At 46.1% G+C, this 23,131-nt stretch overlaps 1 protein-coding gene across 1 annotated transcript in view; it reads right to left on the bottom strand.

Moving 5' to 3' along the window:
- Positions 1-320: 320 nt before the first annotated feature.
- Positions 321-23,131, bottom strand: part of COX10 (cytochrome c oxidase assembly factor heme A:farnesyltransferase COX10) — a 101,353-nt gene continuing 78,542 nt past the window's right edge. Inside the window, exons 6-7 of the mRNA XM_084298554.1 lie at positions 14,793-15,025; positions 321-2,636 (exon numbers count right to left, since the gene is read on the bottom strand). Coding sequence (XP_084154680.1) covers positions 2,194-2,636; positions 14,793-15,025 — 676 coding nt within the window. The 3' untranslated portion in view covers positions 321-2,193. The remainder of the gene's footprint in view (positions 2,637-14,792; positions 15,026-23,131) is intronic.

Here is a 23,131-nt window from a genome sequence, read left to right as displayed (position 1 = left end):
GCCTCTGGGAGCCAATCCTGCGGTTTTTGTGAGCCATCTGCTATTTTCAGGTTCCTCTCCCAGCTAAAGGTTCACCAAATTCTTTGGTTTTGCTCAAACTCTTTCCATTCACATGCAACCTATTGCAGTGTGCTTTTTGCACAATAACCCAGTATTTTGCAAGCCATCCTCGCTCTTGCAAAGATCAAGAAGAATACTGGTGCTGGGAGAAATGCCACAAAACTATCATCAAATAACTTCGCAATTAACCAAACAGTACCAGAGTTTCAATTACACATCAGTTGTTTAAAAACAGCTTCCGAGCACTCCTCTCCTTTTGTACAGTATGCACTTTATTGCCGAGAAGACTGAATGCACTTTTAAAACAAATTAAGAAGTTGTACAGTTGTACAGTTTCCAGATACTTGAACGAAGCGTTCCCCCCAGTAACTTGAGAATGATGGAGATGCCCAGAAACTGGGAACTCAATCCTGTCATCTGCAATCACTTGAGAGAGCCGGGAAATCTTGCAACCGATTATTTAAGAGCCATGTAAAACAGGTGGCTCTGCTCCTGCGGAGCACCTCCGCCAGCAGCACAGAGGTTACCGGTGTCACTCCTGATTTACACCGGCGTAACTGAGACCAGAAGTTGGGCTTGGAGCATTAAAGCCGCCAGGGAAGATTTTATGGCAGCTTGATACACACAGGGTGGCAGATTTGTGACGTCTCTTGAAGGGCTTTCTTCGGGATCGGGTTAGGGAACTGTCTCCCGTTTCAGATATTGCTGCATCTCTGGGTCGATGTACAACTGTGCTGCCCAGTTCTCCCCACATGGGAAAGAAATCTTGGCATGGAAACGCATCAAGTCATAACAGGCATTAACTACCACAATAAACTGGAGCACGGCCTTTGTCTACACGGGATGCCGGCGTGTTTGGAAGCATCCCAGCTGCTCGCAGCCAGCCCCAGGTATGCTGAGGGTGAGCCACAGCCCCGGACTGGCATCACAGCCACGTTGCACCGTGCCTAGGGACACATTCCATCGCATCACTTAACAAAGACAATGCATCTTCCTAACAGGACTATCCCCAACCGTTCTTTTGAGAGACACTGGCTGCATCAGCAATTTGAACGGTACAATATTAGAAAAAAATCCTAAACATTTTTTTTTCCTACAAAATGTGTTTCCTTACTGATGACAAACCCCAGGCGAGACCTTCTCTCTGAGCCACAGTGGTGGGCCACCAGATACCGTTCAAATTCTTGATGCAAGTCCAGAGCTCTTTCAAGGACACTGGGACCGAACGGGCTGGCACAGGACACATCAGCACAGAAACGTCTTACAGCTACCAGACTGAGATCTGCTCCCCTCCTCCTACACCTTTTCAAAGCTTGCAATGGCAGTTTTTACCAGCCAAAGATCTGGCACACAGGGCTCAAACCTTAATGATGTAAAACCACATGGGAGCTGGAAATTCACTGTGATGGATGCAGTAGGAAAATGGCTAAGAGTGTGTTCAAGTATATGCTACGGAATAGCTGCTCATCTGGAGGTTGTTTAAACGCTGATGTGTAGTGTGCTGAAAGACAGTTTTCTTAACTCGTTTAGCATTGTGAAAGCATTGTGAAAGCTAGGTGAAAGCTACAAATATCCTAGGGTGCATGGAAAATCTTGGGAGAAGTAACTGATAGGAAAAAGGCTCAGAAACGGAAGGTTTCCGTGTAATAACAGAGCAGGGACGGCATAGACCGAGACAATACAAGCTCACCCAGCCCATCATGAGCCTTAAAGCTTAATTTGGAAAGGATGCTTGGGGCAGGGGTGATAAATCATTCATTTGTCGCTTCCTGACTTCTTCGCCAAGGCTGCCAGTGCTGGCGGTCAGTGAGTGTGCGCTTGTGACTTGCTAAGCGAAGACCCATCCACGAGGTGAGAGATCAAGACTCACAAAGGCCGTGGAAGGGCATCCGGAAGTGTGTGCTTCTGACACAGGCAAAATTTTAATCTGTGGTGAGTGAATGAATGGGCCTGCGGCCCGTGAATGCTCAGAGCTCTCCTGTCTATTCCCTTTGAGAAGAAAATAGAAAATCATCGCATGAAGTGGTCACCAGGCACAAATGATTCTTCTTCAAACAAATCCCACAGGTTTCCCCCTTGTAACTACTAAAATACACTACCTGATGTGTCATGAGGATGACAAATCATTGACATTTAAGGCAATCTCATTTCCATAGCCCTCCCGTGACTTCCACCGTGCAGATCGCCTTTTTCTTCCTTCTCCAGCAAAGACTTCTTGCAGGAGAACATGACGAGCAGCAGCATTGGCAAATGCCACAGACTGCAGAAGAAGAGCTTCCTGGAGCTGCTGCGGTCTGCATCCCTGTAGAACCGAAAGCCGAGGTAGGAGATGTAGAGGTTAATGGGGAGTGAAATGATGGGGAAAGTCCACGTGGTGATGTCGAGGACGGGAGCCACTGTGGAGAGTCCGATTAAGGCCACGCAGTGCCGCAGAGCCACCCGCCTGCACAGCCCCGGGTGGGTCACGGACATCATACAGTAACCTCCTCGGGAGTAATCTTCCCGCAGCCCCCAGCTCAGGGCGTTGAAATGAGGGAACTGCCAGGAGTAGAGGATTCCTCCCAGCAGTAACGCACCTGCAGTGGGACAGAGAGAAGGAAAACGGGCGTTAGAGGGCCCAGCTGGGCCACCACAAGTGCTGCAGGAAGACCTCAGCAGATACAGGGCTTGTTTTTGCAAGAAGTCAGTGCTACAAACCTGCTCCATGCTCCCTGCAGAACGAGGCATGCTCTGCTTTCAACAGCACTTACACAGGCTCACGCTTGGTGGTTCTTCTGCTTTTGCCACTCTTAATTTGCAAATCAGTTCAACAAGCTGCTTCTTCCCAATGCACCACTGCTGCATCTCTCCCACTCATGTCCCCAAGTTGGTGCATCCAGAGGAAGCCCAGGGGCCGAGCGCTGCCTCACGGCTGTGCTGCTGCCCAGAAACAGGGGCCCTGCTCGGTGGGAGCAGAAGAGGAGAAGCTCATCTCCTCCAGAGAGCTGGGCAAAGGCCAGCACCCTCAGAGCCTGTTTGTCTGCTGCACAACAGGAGGAGACTGCACACAGCAGGGCCGTGCTTCGACCATGGACCCCAGGGGCAGCAGAACTGGCACAAGTGGCTAACGAGGTGACAGCAGGTGGAGGACCGGGCTCCAGAGCAGCTCTGGTAACATGCAAATAACCTCAGCGAGTAGCAGCTCACACCGACCAGCCACTTTTACTTTGCAAAAGCAGCTATGAGCACACAGCATTTTCAGCACTGTTCCAGCTATCCCCAGGACGCGATACTGGTCTTATCAAGGCAGAAGGAGCTTATGCTGATTTCAGTGAGCTTCAAGGAGGCCCTCAGACTAAACTCTGATCACAAGTTTTGACTGAAGACACCAAAATCCCCCAAGGCTGTTGCACATTATGAGCATTCCTGGATTTTCCTCCCATTTCCCCAGCTCCCAAGCACTCCGCTCCAGCATTAACACTTTCTTTGCATCTTCCTGCTTCCACAAGTTCATCCTCTATGGAAACTACTTCTCGCTTGGAGCTGCAAATCTATCATTTGCTTAATGAGTCGACAGAAATGGCACTGCTCTGAGGTTTGTCCTCTCTCTGACTGTTTTGGCTGCATGTTCCTTGGGGCTGGGCACATCCAGCTCCTGTCTTACGCAGCATGCCGTGCAGTGGTGTTGCCGTGCAAATAATGATAAGAGTAATTTGATTTGGAAGTTTTGTTTTTGTTTTGTTTGTTTTTTTTGCCCTACTTTATCAACAAGTGAAGGAACGGAATCCTAGAATCAGTAAGGTCGGAAAAGACCTTCAAGATCACCCGGTCCAACCATCACACGACTACCAACATCACCGTTAGACCTCGTGCAGGTTTCCAGTTGCCTACAAGACACAGCAGTGGTGTAGAAGACCTGGCTCGTCCCTTTTTAAACTAAGTAACCAACACCTCCGCTAGGTTAGTGCAAGCCTCTAAAAGTTGATTACCTTAAGCACGGAGACAGAGATGTAGTGAGCATGCAGCTTTCAGAACAATGCTGCCTGATACGAATTCAGGTGATTTCCTGGCCTATGGCCAAAAACATTTGCAGATCCTGCCATCTGACCCTCCCAAAACCTCGCTCCTAGGGGACAGATGCTTAGTGCTTCCTCTAAATCAGAGCTTTTTAATATGGTTCAAATGGTGCACCCCAAAGTCACCATTAATTTCAGAAAATCACTGTCAGTGATTTTCTCAAACAAGAGCAATCTTGACCCTAACAAGACAGGATTTGGCTCAGTTCTGCTGAAACCGAACGGAGTAGGCTTCACTCAAGTAAACTGAAATAAAACTTCCTCGAGGAGCACCTCAGTTTCACCCTACTCCAGGAGAAATCACGGGGAAAACATTCCTGCAATATATCATTCTTTAGCTTTTTCCTGCTCTTGTAAAACATATCACCAGAGGCAAGATCCTGAACGTGATAAAACTGGGATGGGAATACCCGTCAAGTCTCACATCCGAGGTGCTTTGGGGACATCAGGCTGTTGGTTTGTGCAGTGCTGGGAACGGCAAGCTGCAGTTCCCCACCGGCAGAGGAAACGTGCGGGGCTGGAGCCAGGGCCAGGATTCGCACAGAGGCTGCCCCCGCTTCCCACGGACCCGGCACGGGCTGCGAGGCCGCCTTCCCTGCTCGGTTCTTCAAACGCCGTCTGCAGCCAAGCTCCAAACACGCCCTAAACCTCAAGCACACAGAACGCTTTTACGGTTCTCAAACTGTAACACCATTAAAAAAATAGTCATCTGGAGAAACTCTGAAACACAAACAGGGCAACCCGACTACTTGGGGCTGGGCTCCCATTTACAAAGCTCTGGTTTTTACATGCAAGCCTTTGGAATTTAATTGCTTTGATTACATTACAACCATTGAGATAATTGATATTTTACAGAGAAGCTGAACAGTAAAACAATTTAATAGCCCATTATGAAGATTTTAACTGGCCCGGTCTTTTTGTTAGTTTCCCATGTGCCCTGGACATCCTGCAATTTCCTTTGGAGATTGCCAGGCTGTCGGAGATTTCCAAGTGTCACACAAGACCGACGACTTGCAAGGCACAGCACACGGTGAAGGACGATTCAGCAACAAATAAGCCCCAAGCAGGAGTCCTGTCAAGCCCAGAGCAGACACAGTAATACTCAGTAATTACTAGATGCATGTTAACTGTGTCATAATTAGGTCAGTCGTGTTTTTAAGCAATACTGTAGTGAGACTGACTGGAGAATTACCTGGTTCAAAACCCTGCAGTCTGCTGTTTCTTCCGAGTAGTTCCCAACAATTTGGGAACTCGGTTTAATCAAAGCAAATCTCCTTTTTCTCCACAGAGCTTATAATTAAGTGAAGACCAGGCGAGGCTGTTCACAGCAGATACATGTGGAGCTCTGGATTTTTATCCAGACTTTCCATCCCCAAGCTCCCCTGGCTCCTCCGTGGCACATGAAAGTCCTGAGCACACACCAGCCAGCACGAAACACCCCTAAGATCTCCAGCTCTCCCTAAGTGGTTATGCATGGCAAGACCTCAGGGATATCCCAAACTCTTTTGCCTCTTTGGCCGAATTTTGAATAACTGCAAGTTGAGCTCGTTTATCACCACCTCCAAACTCTTTGCTTCCCCAGTGTGAGAGCTGCAAGCAGCCCCGTATAAACCCCATAACTTGGCAGAGGAGTCCTGTTTGATCTCCGAAACCAAATGGAGTCTGTTTAGGGAGACAGGACCCAGTATTCTTTCACTGTTAGGTGCAAAATAGCCATAAAGTGTTTTCACTTCAGTTCCCATTGTTTAATTGGCTTGTACTAGCTTAAATCATCTGGAAAGCCAGCCTTGCAAAGGACCAGGTATGTCCCTATAGCATGCGCAGAGTTAAAGAACAGATTTCACCACTCATCATGAATTTTAAGGTTAAGCTATTATTTTTTTTTCTTAAATTCTTTTAAAAGTACTTAAATAGTAATAATAGATCTTCTTTTTAATAAACAAGAACAAGCTGAGATTTTTATTTTATTTTAATATCTAAGATAAAGCCAAAATGTCAACGGGAGCTGAAGAAGGTGGAAAATGGTTATTTCTTTCTGTAAATATATTTTTATCTAGTAAAATACTGAAGCTCTATAAATTGCACCTTTCCTAAAACAAACAAGAGACTAAATTCCACAGACATTGGGAAACTGCTTGGCAAGACATTTTAAGGTTCAACAAATTTGAGTAAGAGTTGGAAATAACAGTGAGGTGACGTCCAAGAGCAACTAGTGATGCCGGGCTTTCAAGCTGCAGTAGCTGACAGTCTAATTCTCAAAATACAAGAACAAGAAGCGTCCACCTCTGAAGTTATGCTGTTCATGGTGTCAAGAAGGCCTTGCAGTACCTCAAAATGTTGATTAAAATTCTGTGCTTTATTCCTTTTAAAGTGGTTTATGGTGACACCTCATCTGCAGGACGTCCCAAAACCCAAGCTAGGGAGCGCCTGAGCCTGCTCTGTCCCTGACTCTCTGCTAAGGGAAATAAATGGGAGATGGCTCCTGGGGTGTGAGCCCTGGCCAAGAGATGGTTCTTGGGGTGTGAGCCCTGGCCACCGGCTGACACAGGGACAGAAGGGCAAGCACACAGCAACAGCTTCTTGTCCTGCCTGCCCTGGCATTGCCGGGGATGCTCCAGTCCCTAGTGCAGTCCCCCAAATCCCTAGCAGAGTCCCCCAAGCTCCTCATGCCCTGTGAAGGACCCAGAGTCTGTTCCAACCCAAATATCTCTTGCTGAAGAAACGGTGGGCACATTCCCTGCTGAGCAACAGTGCCAAGAGAAATCTTGCTGGAAGCATTGATCTGAACAGTTTCCTTCATATAAACTAACCCGAGGACTGCAAACCTCTCAACCCCTGCAGGGCAGAAGTAACCTCTGGCTCCTGCTGACCCCCCCACCGAGGACGCTGCTCTCTGAAGCCCTCGTCTGAGCAGGGCTCCTGCTGGCAGGCGATGCCTCCCACCATCACGGCGCCGTCTGCAGCGTACAGCCGGCACGTGGAGCAGCGCGATGATTTCACCCACAGCTGAATTCGTTCAGTTTCCCACTTTATAACAAGGCACAAGACTCTGGGACGATGTGATCGAAATTCGCTGCAAACTTTCTGTGGGCGAGTTGTTCCAGGGCAGAACAGGAGCGGAGCAAGAGAGGGCAGAGGCTGGAGCCCCAGGCACGAGCTCGGCGCCTCGGGCTGGAGTCCTGCCAGCGCGGCGCTGCCTGCGCACGCTGGGGCAAACGTGCCCAAGGTTATCTGCAGGGCCGCTGCTGTGTCGACACCGTGTTCCTGAAAACACCCAGATGAGCAGCTTATTCTGTCCTCTTGTCCTTCCCGCTGCTCTTTAGGGCACGCACGGTGCCTTCTGTTCTCACCCAGGGACCTGCAAACCTCTGCTATCGCTTGCAAGCTCTGGGCAGGACAAACAGCCAGATACTTAACCAGGAAAATAAACCAACAAAAAAAGAAACAGAAAGAAGGGGGAGCTGATGTGTAGCATCAGTTCAGGAATGGACTCGCTCCTTCTGTCGTTTCTTTGGTGCTGTGTATGTATGACTGGGAACTGGCCAACCAGGCATTAAAATAAACACAGAATGGTTAAAATATCAGCTCCAAAACAGATGTTGAAATCTTATTGCATTTCCCAAAGCTGGTGTTTACTGCCTTGGCAACCTAAGAATGCTGTTTTGCTTAAAGCACAATTTTAGTAATTCTTCTGCCTTGAATAATGCGAAGGAATTTTCAAATTATTTCCAGACCTCGGTAGCTCCCCGCCTTATTAGAGGGAAGCACCGGCCTTTTGTCTCTAGGAAACTGCTCTGAGGTTGGCTCCTGTCAGGAGGGGAAGGCTTTGGTAGCCTAAGCTTCGCCTCTTAATGGACTGTAGTCAGGAAACAACCACACACCGTTTTACTTGATAGCACACAACTGGCTCTCCTCAGCTAAGAGATGTTGAACAAATTGCTCCTCTTTAAGCCAGACAAGGTAGATTAGAGCTCCGAGCTTTGAACTGCTCCAGCTGTATCCACCTGCTTGGAGCAACCATGCTGTCTCCAACTGCATTTTTCACCTTTTCTACAAGAAATCTGACATAACCGGTCCAAAAGGTTTCACCATGGTTCTGCGGGCTCTTTACAGGCTGTCACACCGGCAGGAAATGTACTCGGTACACCCCCAAAGCTTTTAAAGCTTTTGTTTTCTGGCTTCCGAGTGTGTTCACAACAGGTCTAACCCAGGAGATTCCCTGGAGATTTCTAACTACGCAGCAATTACAGGTGTAAAGGAAGATTGTGAAATCTCATCGCAAGTGTGCTGCCCACTGCAGGTACAGTGACACACCAAATATCCCCAGGGTTATCTGGAGGAGCTGGGACAAACACTTGGCACCCATAGCACCGCTGTCCTGTAGGAACTGCTTCACAAAGCTGCCGGCAGCGTCTCCTGTTTGTGCAGCAGTCGGGGCACGCACTAATTGGGATCTTTCCTTCAGCTTGTTTCAGTGATGGAAAATAACTATTAGGGTAAATCAATTGGCCTCAGATTACACGTGTTCAAGATACTGCCCTGATAAAATCTCCCCGAGGAAACATTTTACCTACTATTTAATTTTTACCATTGTCTTCAGGAGCAGAAATGGGATTAGCTCTACAAAATTTACATCTTAATTCGTGATTACGAAGCATTCTCAGCCACAAAGGCATTTAGGAATTATCTGCTCACAAACCTTAACCAAACCGAGACAAATTCCCCCGTACTTTACCACTGCGGCGTTTCCTACATTAGCAGCAGAGCAAGACAACAACCGGCACTTCTGCCTCCACGGGGAAACAAAAGCACATGCTATTGCTTGCGCCAGATGACACGCGAGTGGCTAAGCAGCCTTGAGGAAAAAAAAAAGGAAAGGTGTCGCTTCCAAAGCCTCGCACAAGGTCCCTCGCCGTGGACAATGGGGTGGGCTGCGGCGCTCGGCTGTCTTTGTGAGCCTCAAGGCTGTGCGGGGGAGAGCGTGGCAAAGCTACAAAGCTTCATGGTCATGGGTTTCTATAGGTGGCTCTTTTGAGGGGTGGCACAAAAGGCTTGCGGAGCAGGACCGTCTCAGGGCTGCAGGAGATTTCTCTGCGGGAGCAGGTAAAGGGGAGGGGTGCTGGGGTGTGCGCGCTCTGTTGGCAGAAGAAGAGGAGCACCCTCGGTGTCCACCACGAGTAGGAAATGAAGTTGGCAGTGGGGTTTCTCACCTCCAGGGAACGTTGCTGGCCGCTGGTTTTAGCAGAAGGAAGCCAGATGTCCTCAGGTGTGCTCGCCATGGGGAGAAAGACAGCTGCCGTGTGCAGATACTGCATACAGGTGAAGATATCACATACAGAGACACGCAGGCACGCACAGTTTTGTGCAACACACAACCGGTTATTGCTGCTGACAGCCCCACAGGGAAACACCTTTCATTGTACAGCCACGGTTGCGTAAAACAATGCCCTACATAACTCGTCTCAGCTACCCCAGCAACATACACCACAAAAAATGCAAGCCTGGTGGTTACGATGGAATTACCAGAGCATTCGTTTGTGCAAATACGTCCAGGAAGCATTTGCCAAAGTTTGCCGAAGGACCGGGTTCAGCAGAGGACGGCAAAACTGTAGAGCCACGCGGGGGCTCCCCATCGACAGCCTCTTCCAGGCTCCAAAGTGGGAGCCCCTCCTGTAGCCCCTGGCTGGTGCCTTCTCCTGAGGGTGCTGTGCACCATCCTGAGCACCTCCTGGGAGTGCTGTGCGCCACTGCACAGGGCAGGGATGTGGGTACTGGGGTGCAGCCTCTGAATTCCTGGGGACAGTCCCTCCAGGTGCCCCGCTGCTGGAGCTGCTGCTTGTCTCTTTTGAAGATGGAAAGAATAAAAAAAGCTCACCAGGTTTTGTCCTAAATTCAGACCAGCTGCTTACTAGTCCTATCCCTCCACCCTGTTTTTTACAGTTCCTACCCACACAAAGCACACTCCTGGCCCCCAGCTTCCAATTCTCAGATGTCGATAACATGAACATCCCTGCTCCCTTTGTAACAGACCACAGATCTCGTTGTCTTTCGTCTGTGAAGTGAAACCCTGCACAGCTGATGTTGCTGGAGGGAGCTCGTGGCTGAAGCCCCCTCCCGCAGGGCAGCTCCCACCTTGAGGGGCTCGGAAAGCTCAGTGCTCAGCTAGAAAGGCTGGGACACTGAGATGTCCACGCTTATTTTGCAAGCAATTAAGCTGTTGCTTTGCTCTCCCTCCTCCTGGCAGCCAAATGCTACATCAGGGAAGGTATCGGAGACCTCAGGCACTGACAGGTTGGGCCACAGCCCCCCCCCCCCGTGCCCTGTTTTCTTTTTTTTGTTCCTGAAACTATCCATCTGCCAAATGTCACTAGCTGATAAGAACTGCCCGTTATTAAATCCCCATTTGTAAATAGATGTTGGCTGACATAATTAATGCCTACCATACAACATAATTTGAATTACAAAGTAAAGGCAATTTAAAAATCAGCCTCCAAATGATTACAATTGATACGCAGTCTATAAATTCCATAGCCCCCAGGAATTATTTAAATTTCTGAAAATGAATGAAAATCAGTACAAGATGTCTTTCAGGAAAACGAGACCAGAAGTGGAGCATCTGAGATAAACTAAATAGTCTCTTGAGATAAACACTCTTTGGTGCAGTAATACCTATGGCTCCAGGCCACCGTGGGTCTGTAATGTCTGCTGTTGTGTCAGGGCCGTTATCTGCTGTGCCACTGCCACCTACTCAGAATAAATCCCCTTAACTGATAAGCACATTATGTTGAGGACCCCTGCCTGTCACTTCCATCCAACTGGGTGGTTCACACCAACGCCGTGGCGCTGAACTGCTCCGCTCCGAGGCAGCGACACCGCAGGCTGGGATCGAGCCGCCTGTGTAGGAGCGCAGGGAGGGGAGAGGAAGAAGTGCGAAATGTGTAGAAGCAAACACGGGCTGTGGCGCTCGGAAATGCTCACCGCAGATTTATTCGTCTGCTAACTAAAAATAACAAGTTAAGATGGGCAACAAACACTGTTAACAAGCAAGCAGCAGCGTTAGGCTGGGGAGGCAGAACAGCAACACAAGGGTAATTTAAAGCACGCATACGTATGCCCCTCGCATGCCAAGATAAATAGCTCTGGTACTTCCTCCAGACATCTGCACGATGGCATCGCACGGGCTCAACAGCAGCACGGCACCCACAGGAGCACTGCAGAACCCGGACCTTGCACGTGGCAGGGCTCTGCTGAGCTTTGCCTCTTCCTCCTGTCTTTATGCGATCACTTAGGGCTTTAAGTGTGTTTCATTATTTTCCTGCTAGTCCTTCCTTCAAAAAATCAGTAGAAATGATTTGATGGAGTCTAGATTTACTAGAAAAACAAATATCTTCATAAATAAATAGTACCACAAAGGAGCAATGAAGTCTGCTTTCAAGGAAGCAAACATACTGCTGCAAATCACAGGCTGGCAGTTAAGTTCTGCATAAATACACCAGATATGTGGTAGTGATATCTATGTGATAAATTACATTTATCACGCACCTTTGACCATCTCACCTGCACTCGGATCACCCAGCGAGGAAATGTTAACATTCCCAATCTTTCATCAGTTTCAAACAGCTGCCATTAAAAAAAAACACACACAGAAAAGCCCCAAACCCACAACAAAGAATTCCACATCTTCCCAGAGATAACCTTATCTTTCTCTTTTGAAATGTGAGGTTTTCCCTAAATTGCATTGGCACAAAATCCAGGGTTGGGGGCAGGATGCTCAATCAGGCTTAAGAGCATATAATTAAAGACCTATCAGGGACAGAAAAGGAAGCAAGCATCACTGGGAATCACCAGATCTGCAGCAGATACGTAGGGTAAGAAATATAAGTACTTATTTGCATCACTGGAGATAGAAGGTCTCAGATTTTTATCTGCAAAAATGCAGTATTTGTTTCTTCTGCAAGAATCTGTCGAGGAATTACCTTTGAAATAAGAGAGTTACAAATAAAATGAGGACAAATGAAAGCCAGGCTGCTCAAATCTGAGACATTTTCTTATTATCTCTGGAATCAGAAACTAGGAATCGCCTTCAGCTCAGATGGCAAGATCACCTCGCAGCGCTGCCACCGAGCCCTGGACATCGAGAAGGGTGCAGGAGGGGCTGTGCTAGGGCACGAACTGGTGTGGTGTAACACTTGGCTATCCCCTCAAACAGTAATGAAAGGTCTACACTTAAATACTGTTTCCTCTACAACCAGCAACATGTACAACAATGTGGCTGCTGTGAGAAGATTACAAGGAGAGAAAATCCATAATGAAATGTAAACTCAAAAAAGGCCAGTTAAGCCGGGAGCACCTTCCTTCTCATTAGCTTTCTAACTCCCTTCCTTCACATTCCTCTTCCTTATTCAGTGGAATAATCAATCTTTTTTTTTCTTTCTTTCTTTCCTTCATTTTTTTTTTCTTTTTAAACGAGGTGCAAATGCATTTTCACACCTCTGCTTAAAACTAGGTTAAGTCTCCAAGCTAATTACACATTATTAATGAGCTCAACAACTGTGGGTAGGCTGGTTAGAGAAGGGATGCAGGTCTGCACGTCACAAGTGTGTGCATGAGGATGCACATTTGTGCTCCAGGTGGGATGGAGTCTTCCAGGTGCTGAGCTCTTTTATTTTGTAGTAGCAGAATGCAAAAGACTGAAAACTGTACTTAACAATGCAGCTTTTTTTTTTTTTTTTACTACTTTTCTAATTATTATTATTATTATTACCAAAATGCATTAAAATACTACATTCAGGCCACCATTTTCAAGTGTCTCCTCAAATACGCTTCATTACAAGACCACTGGGGTATCAGCCCAATAGCATTTCTTTCATTAACCAAGCTGTTTGGCCCTGCTGACATGGACAGAGATGACTGCAGAAAGTTTTAGCTAACCAGAACAACCAGTACAACAGCAGGTTACACACCAGCACAGATCATTGTGTTCTGGCAAAATCTTCTTGGGTGATTTAAAAGTTGTCATCTTCCACAGACTGCAGCAGTGCCAGAGATTATCCCCTCCGCAGCACAGCACGTGCACACCGTTAGTTGCCAACAGATAGGAAAAGCTTGTATGGGACACGGATGGTGCTCTCTGCTGATTGCTGCACAGGTACAAAGTAGCTCTTTGAGAAATAGGTCTTGAAAAGCAAGTTATAACATGATGATAAAAGACAATTAAAGATAGCAAACACCACTGCCAGTTCCCTTTAACGCAGTGGGCTCTAACAGCAGTGGTTTAGCTCTACAGCAATGCCTCCCGGGAAGCCGCAGCTCCTCGCTCCTGGCTGGACTTTGCAGGGGAAGCATGGGCACAAGAGAGACATCTTACAGGATCAGCTCTGCAATGAGATGCCAAAACCAACACAGGAATTCCTAAACATCCTCAGATCCAGGGTCTACACCACAGCAGTCAGAATGATATAGTTCTTAAAAATATGCATTCATTTTGCTTTTAATTCATTCTCTTTTGAGAAATACAGAGCTTCTAATGATGTCTGTTATGCACTCCTTAACGTGAGACACTACACATGCACATACATATCATTTATATGTCTAAATATATAAAAAAAAAAAGACGATTTTCAGAGACATAAATGTTTGTACAGAAGTAGTACGCACAACTATCAAAACAAACAACCCCTTCATCCTAGCTCTGGATTAGATCTGTATCGGAACATGTGTACACACAGCCAGCACAGCCTGACGTTTATAGCAAGCATGAAGCATAAATGAAGAATGGTGTGCTATGGATCTTGCACAGATTCTGATAATTTCTGGTTAAAAGCCTTCTTGTTGAAAGTATTATTCAAACCTTAAATATGCCACACTGTGGGATGAGTGTGTGCTAAAAAATTCTTAACAGACCTGCTAATTGAACTTCATGCGTTTCTTCAGAATACAACTATGCAGAATATAACTATAACCACTTTGATTCTTTAGTTTCTGGCTGGCAGGAAAAACAAGCCCTAATTGTGTCAGAGTTTAGCTGCTGAAGAGATCAGTGTTTTATGAGGGATGTAAAAATGGTTCACAGTTACTAAAATAGAATTTTTTGTTTGCTTTTCAAGGAGGGGGGAAAGGAACATTTATAACTTAAGAGTCTAAAAGTGGGCAATTAAAAAATACACCAATAAATTAGTCTTCCTAGGATATTTTCTGGCCTGGGGAAAGACAGTAGTAAACACATCTGGGAATTTTCCTGCTGAAAGCTCCTGACTTGTAAGTCAGATCTAAGTGGGTATGGTTTTAATCCCAAAATTACATGTTTTCTTCCATGCAAACCCCATTTGCTAATACTCTACTTTCCTTCTAGATTTTCTTTTCAATGTGACCTAAATGCACATTTTATAGGAGAGATTCTTTTATCAGCTCCTGCTTACCCCTGAAATGCCCCCATAAGGAGAATGATGCCATCATGCCTGCTTCTTCAGTCCTCCTGGTACTGTGCTGCACGGGTTTATATTCCACCACAAACAGCGGAACAGATCTACTTTTGCAGCAGAGTCAGGTCAACAAGCATCAAGAATGGTGCTTAAGAAAAATCATTACTTACTGCCTTTCAAGTAGGTACGTTTAGGTATCCCAAAGACAATACTGACAGCGGCTTCCCCCCGACACGAACGTGGATTTTGCACTTACCAGCATCAAGACTACCAGTAGCTGCAGTCCAGCCCATGACGGGGGGAATGGCACCGACGACAGCTCCCACCCACGTGTTGGCAATGCTCATCCTCTTCATGGGTGTGTAGCAGCACGTGTACAGGAAGATGTTGAAGGCTCCCAGGGCGCCGGTGAGAGGGTTGACTCCCAGCGTCAGCAGGGCAATCCCCGGCACCCCGCAGGAGGCGGCGAAGCACACAGCGAGCAGAGGGCTGCGGGAGGAGAGCCGGGGCACACGCTTAGCACAGGAGCTTGTCTTAAAGAGTTACTAGTGCACCCCTCCCCTCACCCTTCCTCCCACTCCTCCAGAAAGCTAAGATCAGATTTGGGTTGTTTTTAGGGATTTTTATTACTCTTCCAACTCCAATTTTCACATCTCCCCCCCATCCCAAGGCAAGCCTTTCTAAACAGTCAAGGCAATTTTGCCACAGGTTTGCAATGATTTTATCCTCGTGACCAAATTTAAGCTATGCAGGCCAACAGGCCCCCCGTAGAATTTGTGCTTCCAGCAGGTCATTTTCTTTTATCCTAATAGTAGTACGTTTTGACCTCTGGAAAAGGCACTCTGTGTTCAGAGTGAACGAGCATGGTTGCAGCCTGCCAGATTTTTAACTGATTGCAATTTTCCAAGGGATCTTTTGGAAGAAATACAACAGGGTTAGACATAAAATTAGGAAGCATTTAAGAGGAAAATAGTACATTCAATCACTTTGAAATTATGCTAACAGAAATAAAGTATTTTTTGGCTTTTCAAAAAGCGGCTGAATTCTCCATGTCCCCATTTAGCTTGCACGCTCTGCTAAGCAAGGGTAGCACACCAAAGCAATTCCGGTAACAAAACCAAAATTAAAACTCATCTTCTAAGTGTAACTGAAATTAACTGAAGATATTTTAGGTTTGCCTGAAAGAACCAAACAATAAAGATGCTAATCACTTCTGCTGATTTCTACTGCAAAAGAGCTAAGAGCCGAGGGAAGGCTGGAAATTCCTGTTAAAATCTGTAAGAAAGTGGCTGAAGCTGTGTAAACTTCTGCTAATAAGTTCCACAATAAACACCCAAATATGATGAACAAGGATTTTTTGTTCAGCTACCAAACCCACACTTCACGGGCAGCAAGCACCGTGATGTAACCCGAAGGAAGCCTTATTTGTGTTCCCTTACCCCGATCAACATGTTGCTGCTGTGGAAATCTCTTCACCTGTGCTTGTTCAAGGACATTTGGTGAAACGGGAAGAGAACCAAATGCCACTAAGAGGAATAATGTGGTGTGAGAGACCTGAGGAAAATGCCATTAACTGTGTTGCATTAAATAACCCATGCAGCTAAATACACACTTTTAGTCCTACATATAACAGCAAAAAACACATGTGCTTGCAGCAATGTCTCTGCGTAAACTTCAGCTTTACACGTTTTGTCTAATTTCAGACTATGCAGCCTTTGTATTCTACCATTACCCTACCCTCTGGCTGAATCCTTAACCTTAAATACGTGTTGCAAGCACTGCTCCAACCCTTGTAAGGAAAATTTGCTGGTGGGGATGGATTTTATGTGAGTTTTATCAGCAAAAAAATCCTCCCATTCCCATTTTTATTTTTAAAACCTTCATCAGACCAATACTGCATGGAAATACTAAACAACCACAAGGACTAAAACGAGCATATCTCACACCAAAGATCTGCCTTCAATTTAAATTAAATTGCCTGAGTCGACACATCCCAACATTTTATCCAGCTTTTCAAATCCATCGCTGGATTTCAGGTTACAGAGCACATTCACACTCCGTGGGCAGCTTTGGGGTTACGAAGGCAGCGCGGATCCAGGCCGGGCCCCGCTGTGCCACCCAATGACAAAGCCATGTTCCCAATGCGAGAACGTTTCCATGAGGGTCCTGTGAAAGGATTCAGACAGAACTGTGCCCTTTGGGTTTGCAGCTAGTGGTGCTCTTTTCGGGAAAGGCAGCAAAACGCATCCTGCACAGTAAGCTGCCTCAGCGCTGCCTACCAGTGCTGTACTTTCCAGGTGTTGCCCCTCTACAGCGAAAGCCTGACTGGGTTTGGTTAAACAAATCTGTCTTGACTGATTCCTGACTAAAATACTATCAGACACACAGATGAACACCAGGCTGGCACAGTATGTGCTCCAGAGGCGACAAAAGACCAGCCCGACGCTGCGAGGCCGAGTGCCCATGTCCGCTCCCATGGGGCACACAGCCCTCAGTGAGGACACGGCGTGACCTAAGGCAGCAAGAACTTTTCTCACTAATTGAGTGAAGACCCCTCTGCATCTCTCTGAATCAAAGGGGCACCAGGCACCACGAGCCACTGATGAAGCAGCAGACACCAGCACTTCAGCTCTCCTTGGGAGAGGGAAGGAGGAGGCCAGGCCCTCCATGGCGGATCCAGTCACCGCGGCCTTTCCTGCAGGGCCAGCCCTGGCACCACTGCTGTCAGAGCTGACCAATGGATCAGAAAAACCCCGCTACAAAATGCATCTTTATAGAAAGGGAAAGGTGAAGTTACGTGATTGAGACCTCCAGAAAAGGTGTTCTGTTCCTGGTGGATAAAAACGCATTTTTGTTTCTTGGTTTCTTAATTTTTGCTTCTTTAAAAGGAAGCTCCTGAAGGCGGTTTGATCGTGTCTGTATGTGTCTGTACACAGTCCCACAGATCTCAGGGGAGGGCATTATGTCAGCAATGGCTGTTCTTCACAAGCAGTCAAACTGTTTTACCCTTAGACATCTAGAAAGTATCCCATTTTCTACCTCTCTCCAGTGTTTCCTTCAAAAACAAGGAACTGTAAAATTCTTCTAGAAGAGTAGTTGTGTGACTGACAAGGGCCTGCATCAGAAACTCCAGCTGAGGTCTGAAACTCCGACTGTGAGCTGATGAGTCCGCTTTGTTATTTCTGCCCCATAAAACTCTTTCACATTACAAAGACACTGCACTCAGAAATTAGGACCTGCTTTCTTGGTGAGACATGAGGCAGGGGATAATTCAACTCACTCCCCCAGAAATATGTCATCTTTATAAGGTCTAGGAGAAGTATAAGCAACTCCTCATTGGGAAAGAGACAGTATTTGAGGAAGAGCTACAGAGTTTTAAGTTACTGGTGCAGTTTTTACTGCTTCAGTGACTTGGAGGATTTTAAGCTGGAAAGACTTATCCCAGGTTTCAATCTCAGCAGTGTCAGGGTATTCTGATTTCTAATAGCTTATGGTCTCTTAGGGACCGTGATGTACCTCCATGCCTACCTAAGTTCTGTGAAGTCTCATGGATGTTGTGTGGTGCTCATCGATTTGAGGCATGCTCCCTTCTGTGCCTGTGCCTCACAGGAGATCAGGAGCAGGAAAAAGGCCGTGATGCTGAGCTGTCACCACATCTGCCCACTGCCTACAGTCCACAGCGTGCCCCCCACTACAGCTTTGTGCCATCACGCCAGTGCACATTGCAGGAGCACAGGTAGCGGGGAGCCCGGCACCAGGGAATTCTCACATGGTGGTCAAAAGTGGCTGCGGGGTCTCTGCTGGTTTCCTTCATCCCAAAACCATCCATACAGTAAGTGCAGGCTGATGACAGACGCTGGTGCATAAGCCTCATTTCACTTGGGCGTTCACTTATGCTGAGGGAATCACTCCCATGGGAAAAAAAAAGGGCAATCTTCCATTGGAAAATTGGCCAAGGAGTTAGCTGAGAAAGCAAACATATTGAGTAAGAAACTGGGTTTTATGATGGATTCCTGGGAGGAGTTGGTTTCAGTTATTTGGCTGATTAAAATCAGGCTCTGGAAAAATACTACAAGTGCCAAATGAGTTCTCTTCAAATTTCAATGCTAAAATACCCAAGTATGTCACCACATAGGACACCTCCTACAGGAAAACCAAAAACTGGTAGTTCTGCCTCATCCCTCTCCTCTCCTTTATTGAGAATGCGTATGTCAAAGTCTGCCCAAGGAAACCTCTAAAAGACTTGCACATTCAGCTAAAAGCTCGGGAGAGAACTTCAGCTTGAACAGTGAACAATCAAACCCTTACAGATCCAAAGAAAATCTGATGAGATTTCACTCCTCTACAGTTTGAGGAGGAGGAGGGGCAGGGGAGCATGGCTGAAGGACAGCCTGAAGCTGCTGCAGGCAGGAGGAACCCCTCACACACACCACCCCGAGGGACCCACGTGAACCCTCACTCATCGTACTGCTGACGGTGACTTCGAGACACAGCAGCCTGCTTTAATTCATGTGCTACGGCATCTTTGAATCTAGGTGCCACTTACAGATGAGCTGGTTATACATATATAATGATCTTGCACATGTGTGCATGAAGCATATTTATTTAATAGGCTCCAGAGCCATGGGTAATAGCACCTATTGACTCACAGCGTTACTTGGAAAAATTGAAACAGGAAAACAAATTAAAGCATTTGCCCATCTATAAAATTAATGTAGTATTTTACCTATTTCACAGCAGCATTAGCAAGCTTAATGTCTATAAAGATCAATAGCCTCACTACTATGTATGCTCTTCTACACTATCCTTGGCATTTTGTAAAGATCGCTATCAAAGTACAGACAGAGCTACAACTGAAAAAAACAACAGTATAAAAAAGGTGATAAGGAGTTTAAAAGCAAATTGTATTTGGAAAAAGATATCTAGAAACTACACAAAATTTCCCCTTAAAACATATCAACATTCAGAAATATGAAAAATTCCAGTATCAGCATCTAACACTTTGACCTAGCTCTGTGAATATATTGACACTCATATACACATAGAGACACAAAGCCCCTATGAATTCTGAATAGGTGCATTCAAGCAATCAGCAGTTGTATGCAATTCATGTTCAGATGTTATGTAAATACATAAGAAACTTAATTTGTGACCTTGTGTTAATGGGAAATTGGGCACGCAAAACATATTTGCATAAAAGCTTAAGCTTGAATCTAAGTGTCCATTTAAGATTGCCTGCATATTTCTCAGGTGAAGCGTAAGTGCTTATATTTGAAAATTAGATTCAAAGCCCAATACAGAAGGTAATAAAACAAATTCTCTCTTCTCCCTGTCTGTCAAAAACCTTTTATGGAAACATCACCACTTCTAAAAAGGCAAACTGAAAAAAAAAACACCCAAACAACAAAACAACAGCGCCCTTTTTTTCTGCTGCAGCATGCCCAGAGTACCTTAATGGACTGAAACATTTAAATTCCTGGTTGGTATTTTGTATTAGATCTTACTATTACTGACAACAGTTCCTTAAGCCACAAGGCCAGGGATCCGTTCTGCCAAATGCAGGGTGCAGAACTAAAAGCTACGGGATGGGGACGGTGAAGAACAAAGCGTGGGGGCAAAGGCTGGGCTTTGGTGGGGCAAGGGCAGGGGCAGCACGTCTGCTCCCCAGCCACCCCCAGCCGCGTTTTGCCTCCTGAAGGCGATCACATCCTTTGCATCCCAGCATGGGCTTCCCATTTCCTCCAAGATGCAGCCTCAGCAACACCACTGTGCTTCTCCCCTCGCCTGTTTGCTGCAGCTGCCCCCAGAAACAGGGCTGCCTGAGTACTGGCTTCAGCATCTCCCCTCATGACAGGTAAATGAGATGATCAAGGTGAGACTGATGCCTCAGACTGATCTCAATATTGCTACTATGGACGTAAATTTCATCTGCATATAGTGTCAAAACAATTTGTTGTAATAACAAGAGGAACAGCCTGCACCAGCCTAGCACGCAGATGGGTTGAAACTACTGGGAGCTCTGCAGTTCTTTGGCAGCACAAGAACACAAGAGTGATTTGCATCTCTGCAACTCCATTTCGCCATCATGGTCTGAGATACGAGTCCAGTGCATGAACACTGTTCCAAAGCCATAATTAAAATCAGATTTTGGGAATAATCATCATAAATTGCTTATTATTACTGGAATCTGTAGATACTAAAAAAGTCCCCCGACTACCCGCCTGAACGAGGCTGCCAGAGGAAGCCCCCTCTTTCTAACTTTTTCCAGGTCAGCAAGAAGTTATTAAGGCTTCCAAAGCCAATTCCAAGCTCAAACAAGAGCTGCAGACTGAGGTTTTTGCATTTTTCCAGCAGCGACGAGAGGTGACACAAACCAAAGCAGAATTTGCTTCTCTTCAATTCTTTCTGCAGCCAGGAAAGCTTGTTTCATGAGCGGAGGATGTCCACAGAAATCTCCAGTACAAGCCATCACCCTCCGCAGCTGCTGATTTAGTTTTGCTCATGTCTTGGCATCTTCTTGGCTCCTTTGGCCAGACAACACCAAGAGTTGCCAAAAGCCAGTCCCGGGGTGGGAGCTGAGCTTGGATCACCACGACTGTCAGGCGGTACTGAGCTATGGCTCGGCCACCTCCCGCAGCTGGAGGAGCACCAGCAGGGGATTTTCTTTTTCTTTTTAAAGGATCAGCACCCAAAAACTGCTGAGCCCTCCTTGGAAACTTTGAGATCCAGCAGGAAAACTGAGGAAGGCCATTGGGCCCGGCAGCTGCCCTGGCAATCCCATCCTGCTTGGAAGGACAGCGAGGAGCTGAGGATGTTACACACTGCAACAACATATGACTGTATGAAGCCTTCCTGCTCCTAGGACTTAGGTAATGGGGAAGAAAGACCATCTCCTTCCAGCACACATCTGGACTGTGTTTGCATAATTCCCAGCTCTGCTTCCCCAGATGGACAGACGCCTGAAACCAGCAGCGGGGTTGTCTTCTGGCACAAGTGCCGCAGTCAGCTGACAGCAAAAAATGAGCCAGAAAGCTGTAAAAGGCACATTTTGCCCTGAATAGCAACGGTAGCTTCCCTGAAACGATTTTGATGGGAGGCTAAAAAAAACACTCCGACAGCTTCTAAGCTCAAAGTAAGGAACAGATCATTCAAACCCAATCAGTAATCATGGCAGACAACTGAATGATGGCAATCTACCAACAGTGAAATTGAATTTTAACTTTCCACACAAATCCTTTCAGGCTGCATATTTATATATTTAGTAATAAAAACCATATTCATGACCATTGTCAGCTGTAAAAGTTATATAGTAATAACAACAATGCTAATGGAAACTGAAACTGGAACAACATTGTCTGGATCAGTAGCTTCATCACTGATGATTTTTCTAAAATGATTCTAATTTTTTGCAAAAGATATTAAACCCCAGAAGAGCCCTCCAGATAGACTGGGCTGCAGCAATAGAAAAAACATTCACACTCTGGGCTGAGATTTTAAGTCAAAGTGGTTACACGGGGATGCAGGATGGCCCCTAGTCAGCACAGCCTTGAGACAGCACATCGTTTTTACATACAGCACTTATAGCATGACTAGCAAAATGTTTTTATATTCAACTACAGCTTTCAATTACAGATTTGATTAGTTTCAAGGAATAGTATTTCTTTCCAACTAAAAGGAAAAATAGCTTTAGCCCTGGCGGAATGCATGTGTTGCCAGACCCCTTTCTTCTTTCATACAGATCCGACTCGGCATCAGGCAGCTTTACTGCACACAAGCAACTCTCCCTCGTGGTATCATCTTCTCCAGGTACATTGTGGCTGAACATCATGAAAGGCCCCCAAGTCTGCTGATTAAGGGTATCTTGCAAAGTACCAAAATGACATTAAACTGAACAAAATCTATCACAGAGCTAAACTGGAACTTTCTTAAGAGAAAAGTGTAGAGAAAGCTGTTAATACACATCCATTTATTCTCTCAGTCATGCAAGAGAGTCCATGGCTCATGACAAGGGCTGGAGGATGATTGATTTTAAAACTAAAATACGAAACTTTTAATTGGGAAGTCAATTTTTCCCCATTAGCTCCAAGCACCAGAATATGGGCTTGTCTGTCGTTTATTACCAAAGACTGACAAGATGTCCTTCGGGAGGCAGAAACAAGTGGGAACCTCGTAAGTCTTTTTTTTTTTTTGTGGTTTCCTTAACGAATTACTGAATGTTGTCTTCACAGGTACAGAGCAGAATCTTCATTCTGCCGGTGTTCAGGCTCCGGTCTGAGCTGTGAGCAAACTGTGGCCTGGTGTCCCATCCCAGAGGATGTGCTCCGACGGCAAATCAGGTTCTGCAAGCACTACAAGAACTGGATATCAAATTCCCTTTACCTGGGAATAGCACTACCCCAGATTTTAAGATAACATAGCAGACTTGTTGTAACTCTGCCTGCTGATTTGTTTTTGTTGGTTTTGTATTTGTTTTTGTAACCAGATTTTTGTAATTCAGTTTCTGGTAATAACTCTGACAAAGATGTTGATAACCTGAAATTGGGCTGTACTTTTCCCCCAAATGTAACAATAAAATGCGGGAAAATAATGGGAAAA

This window comes from Netta rufina (assembly GCF_964035555.1).
Source record: "Netta rufina genome assembly, chromosome: 19".
In the NCBI taxonomy this organism is placed as follows: Eukaryota; Metazoa; Chordata; class Aves; order Anseriformes; family Anatidae; genus Netta; species Netta rufina.
This window is presented reverse-complemented; position numbering and strand designations above follow the sequence as displayed.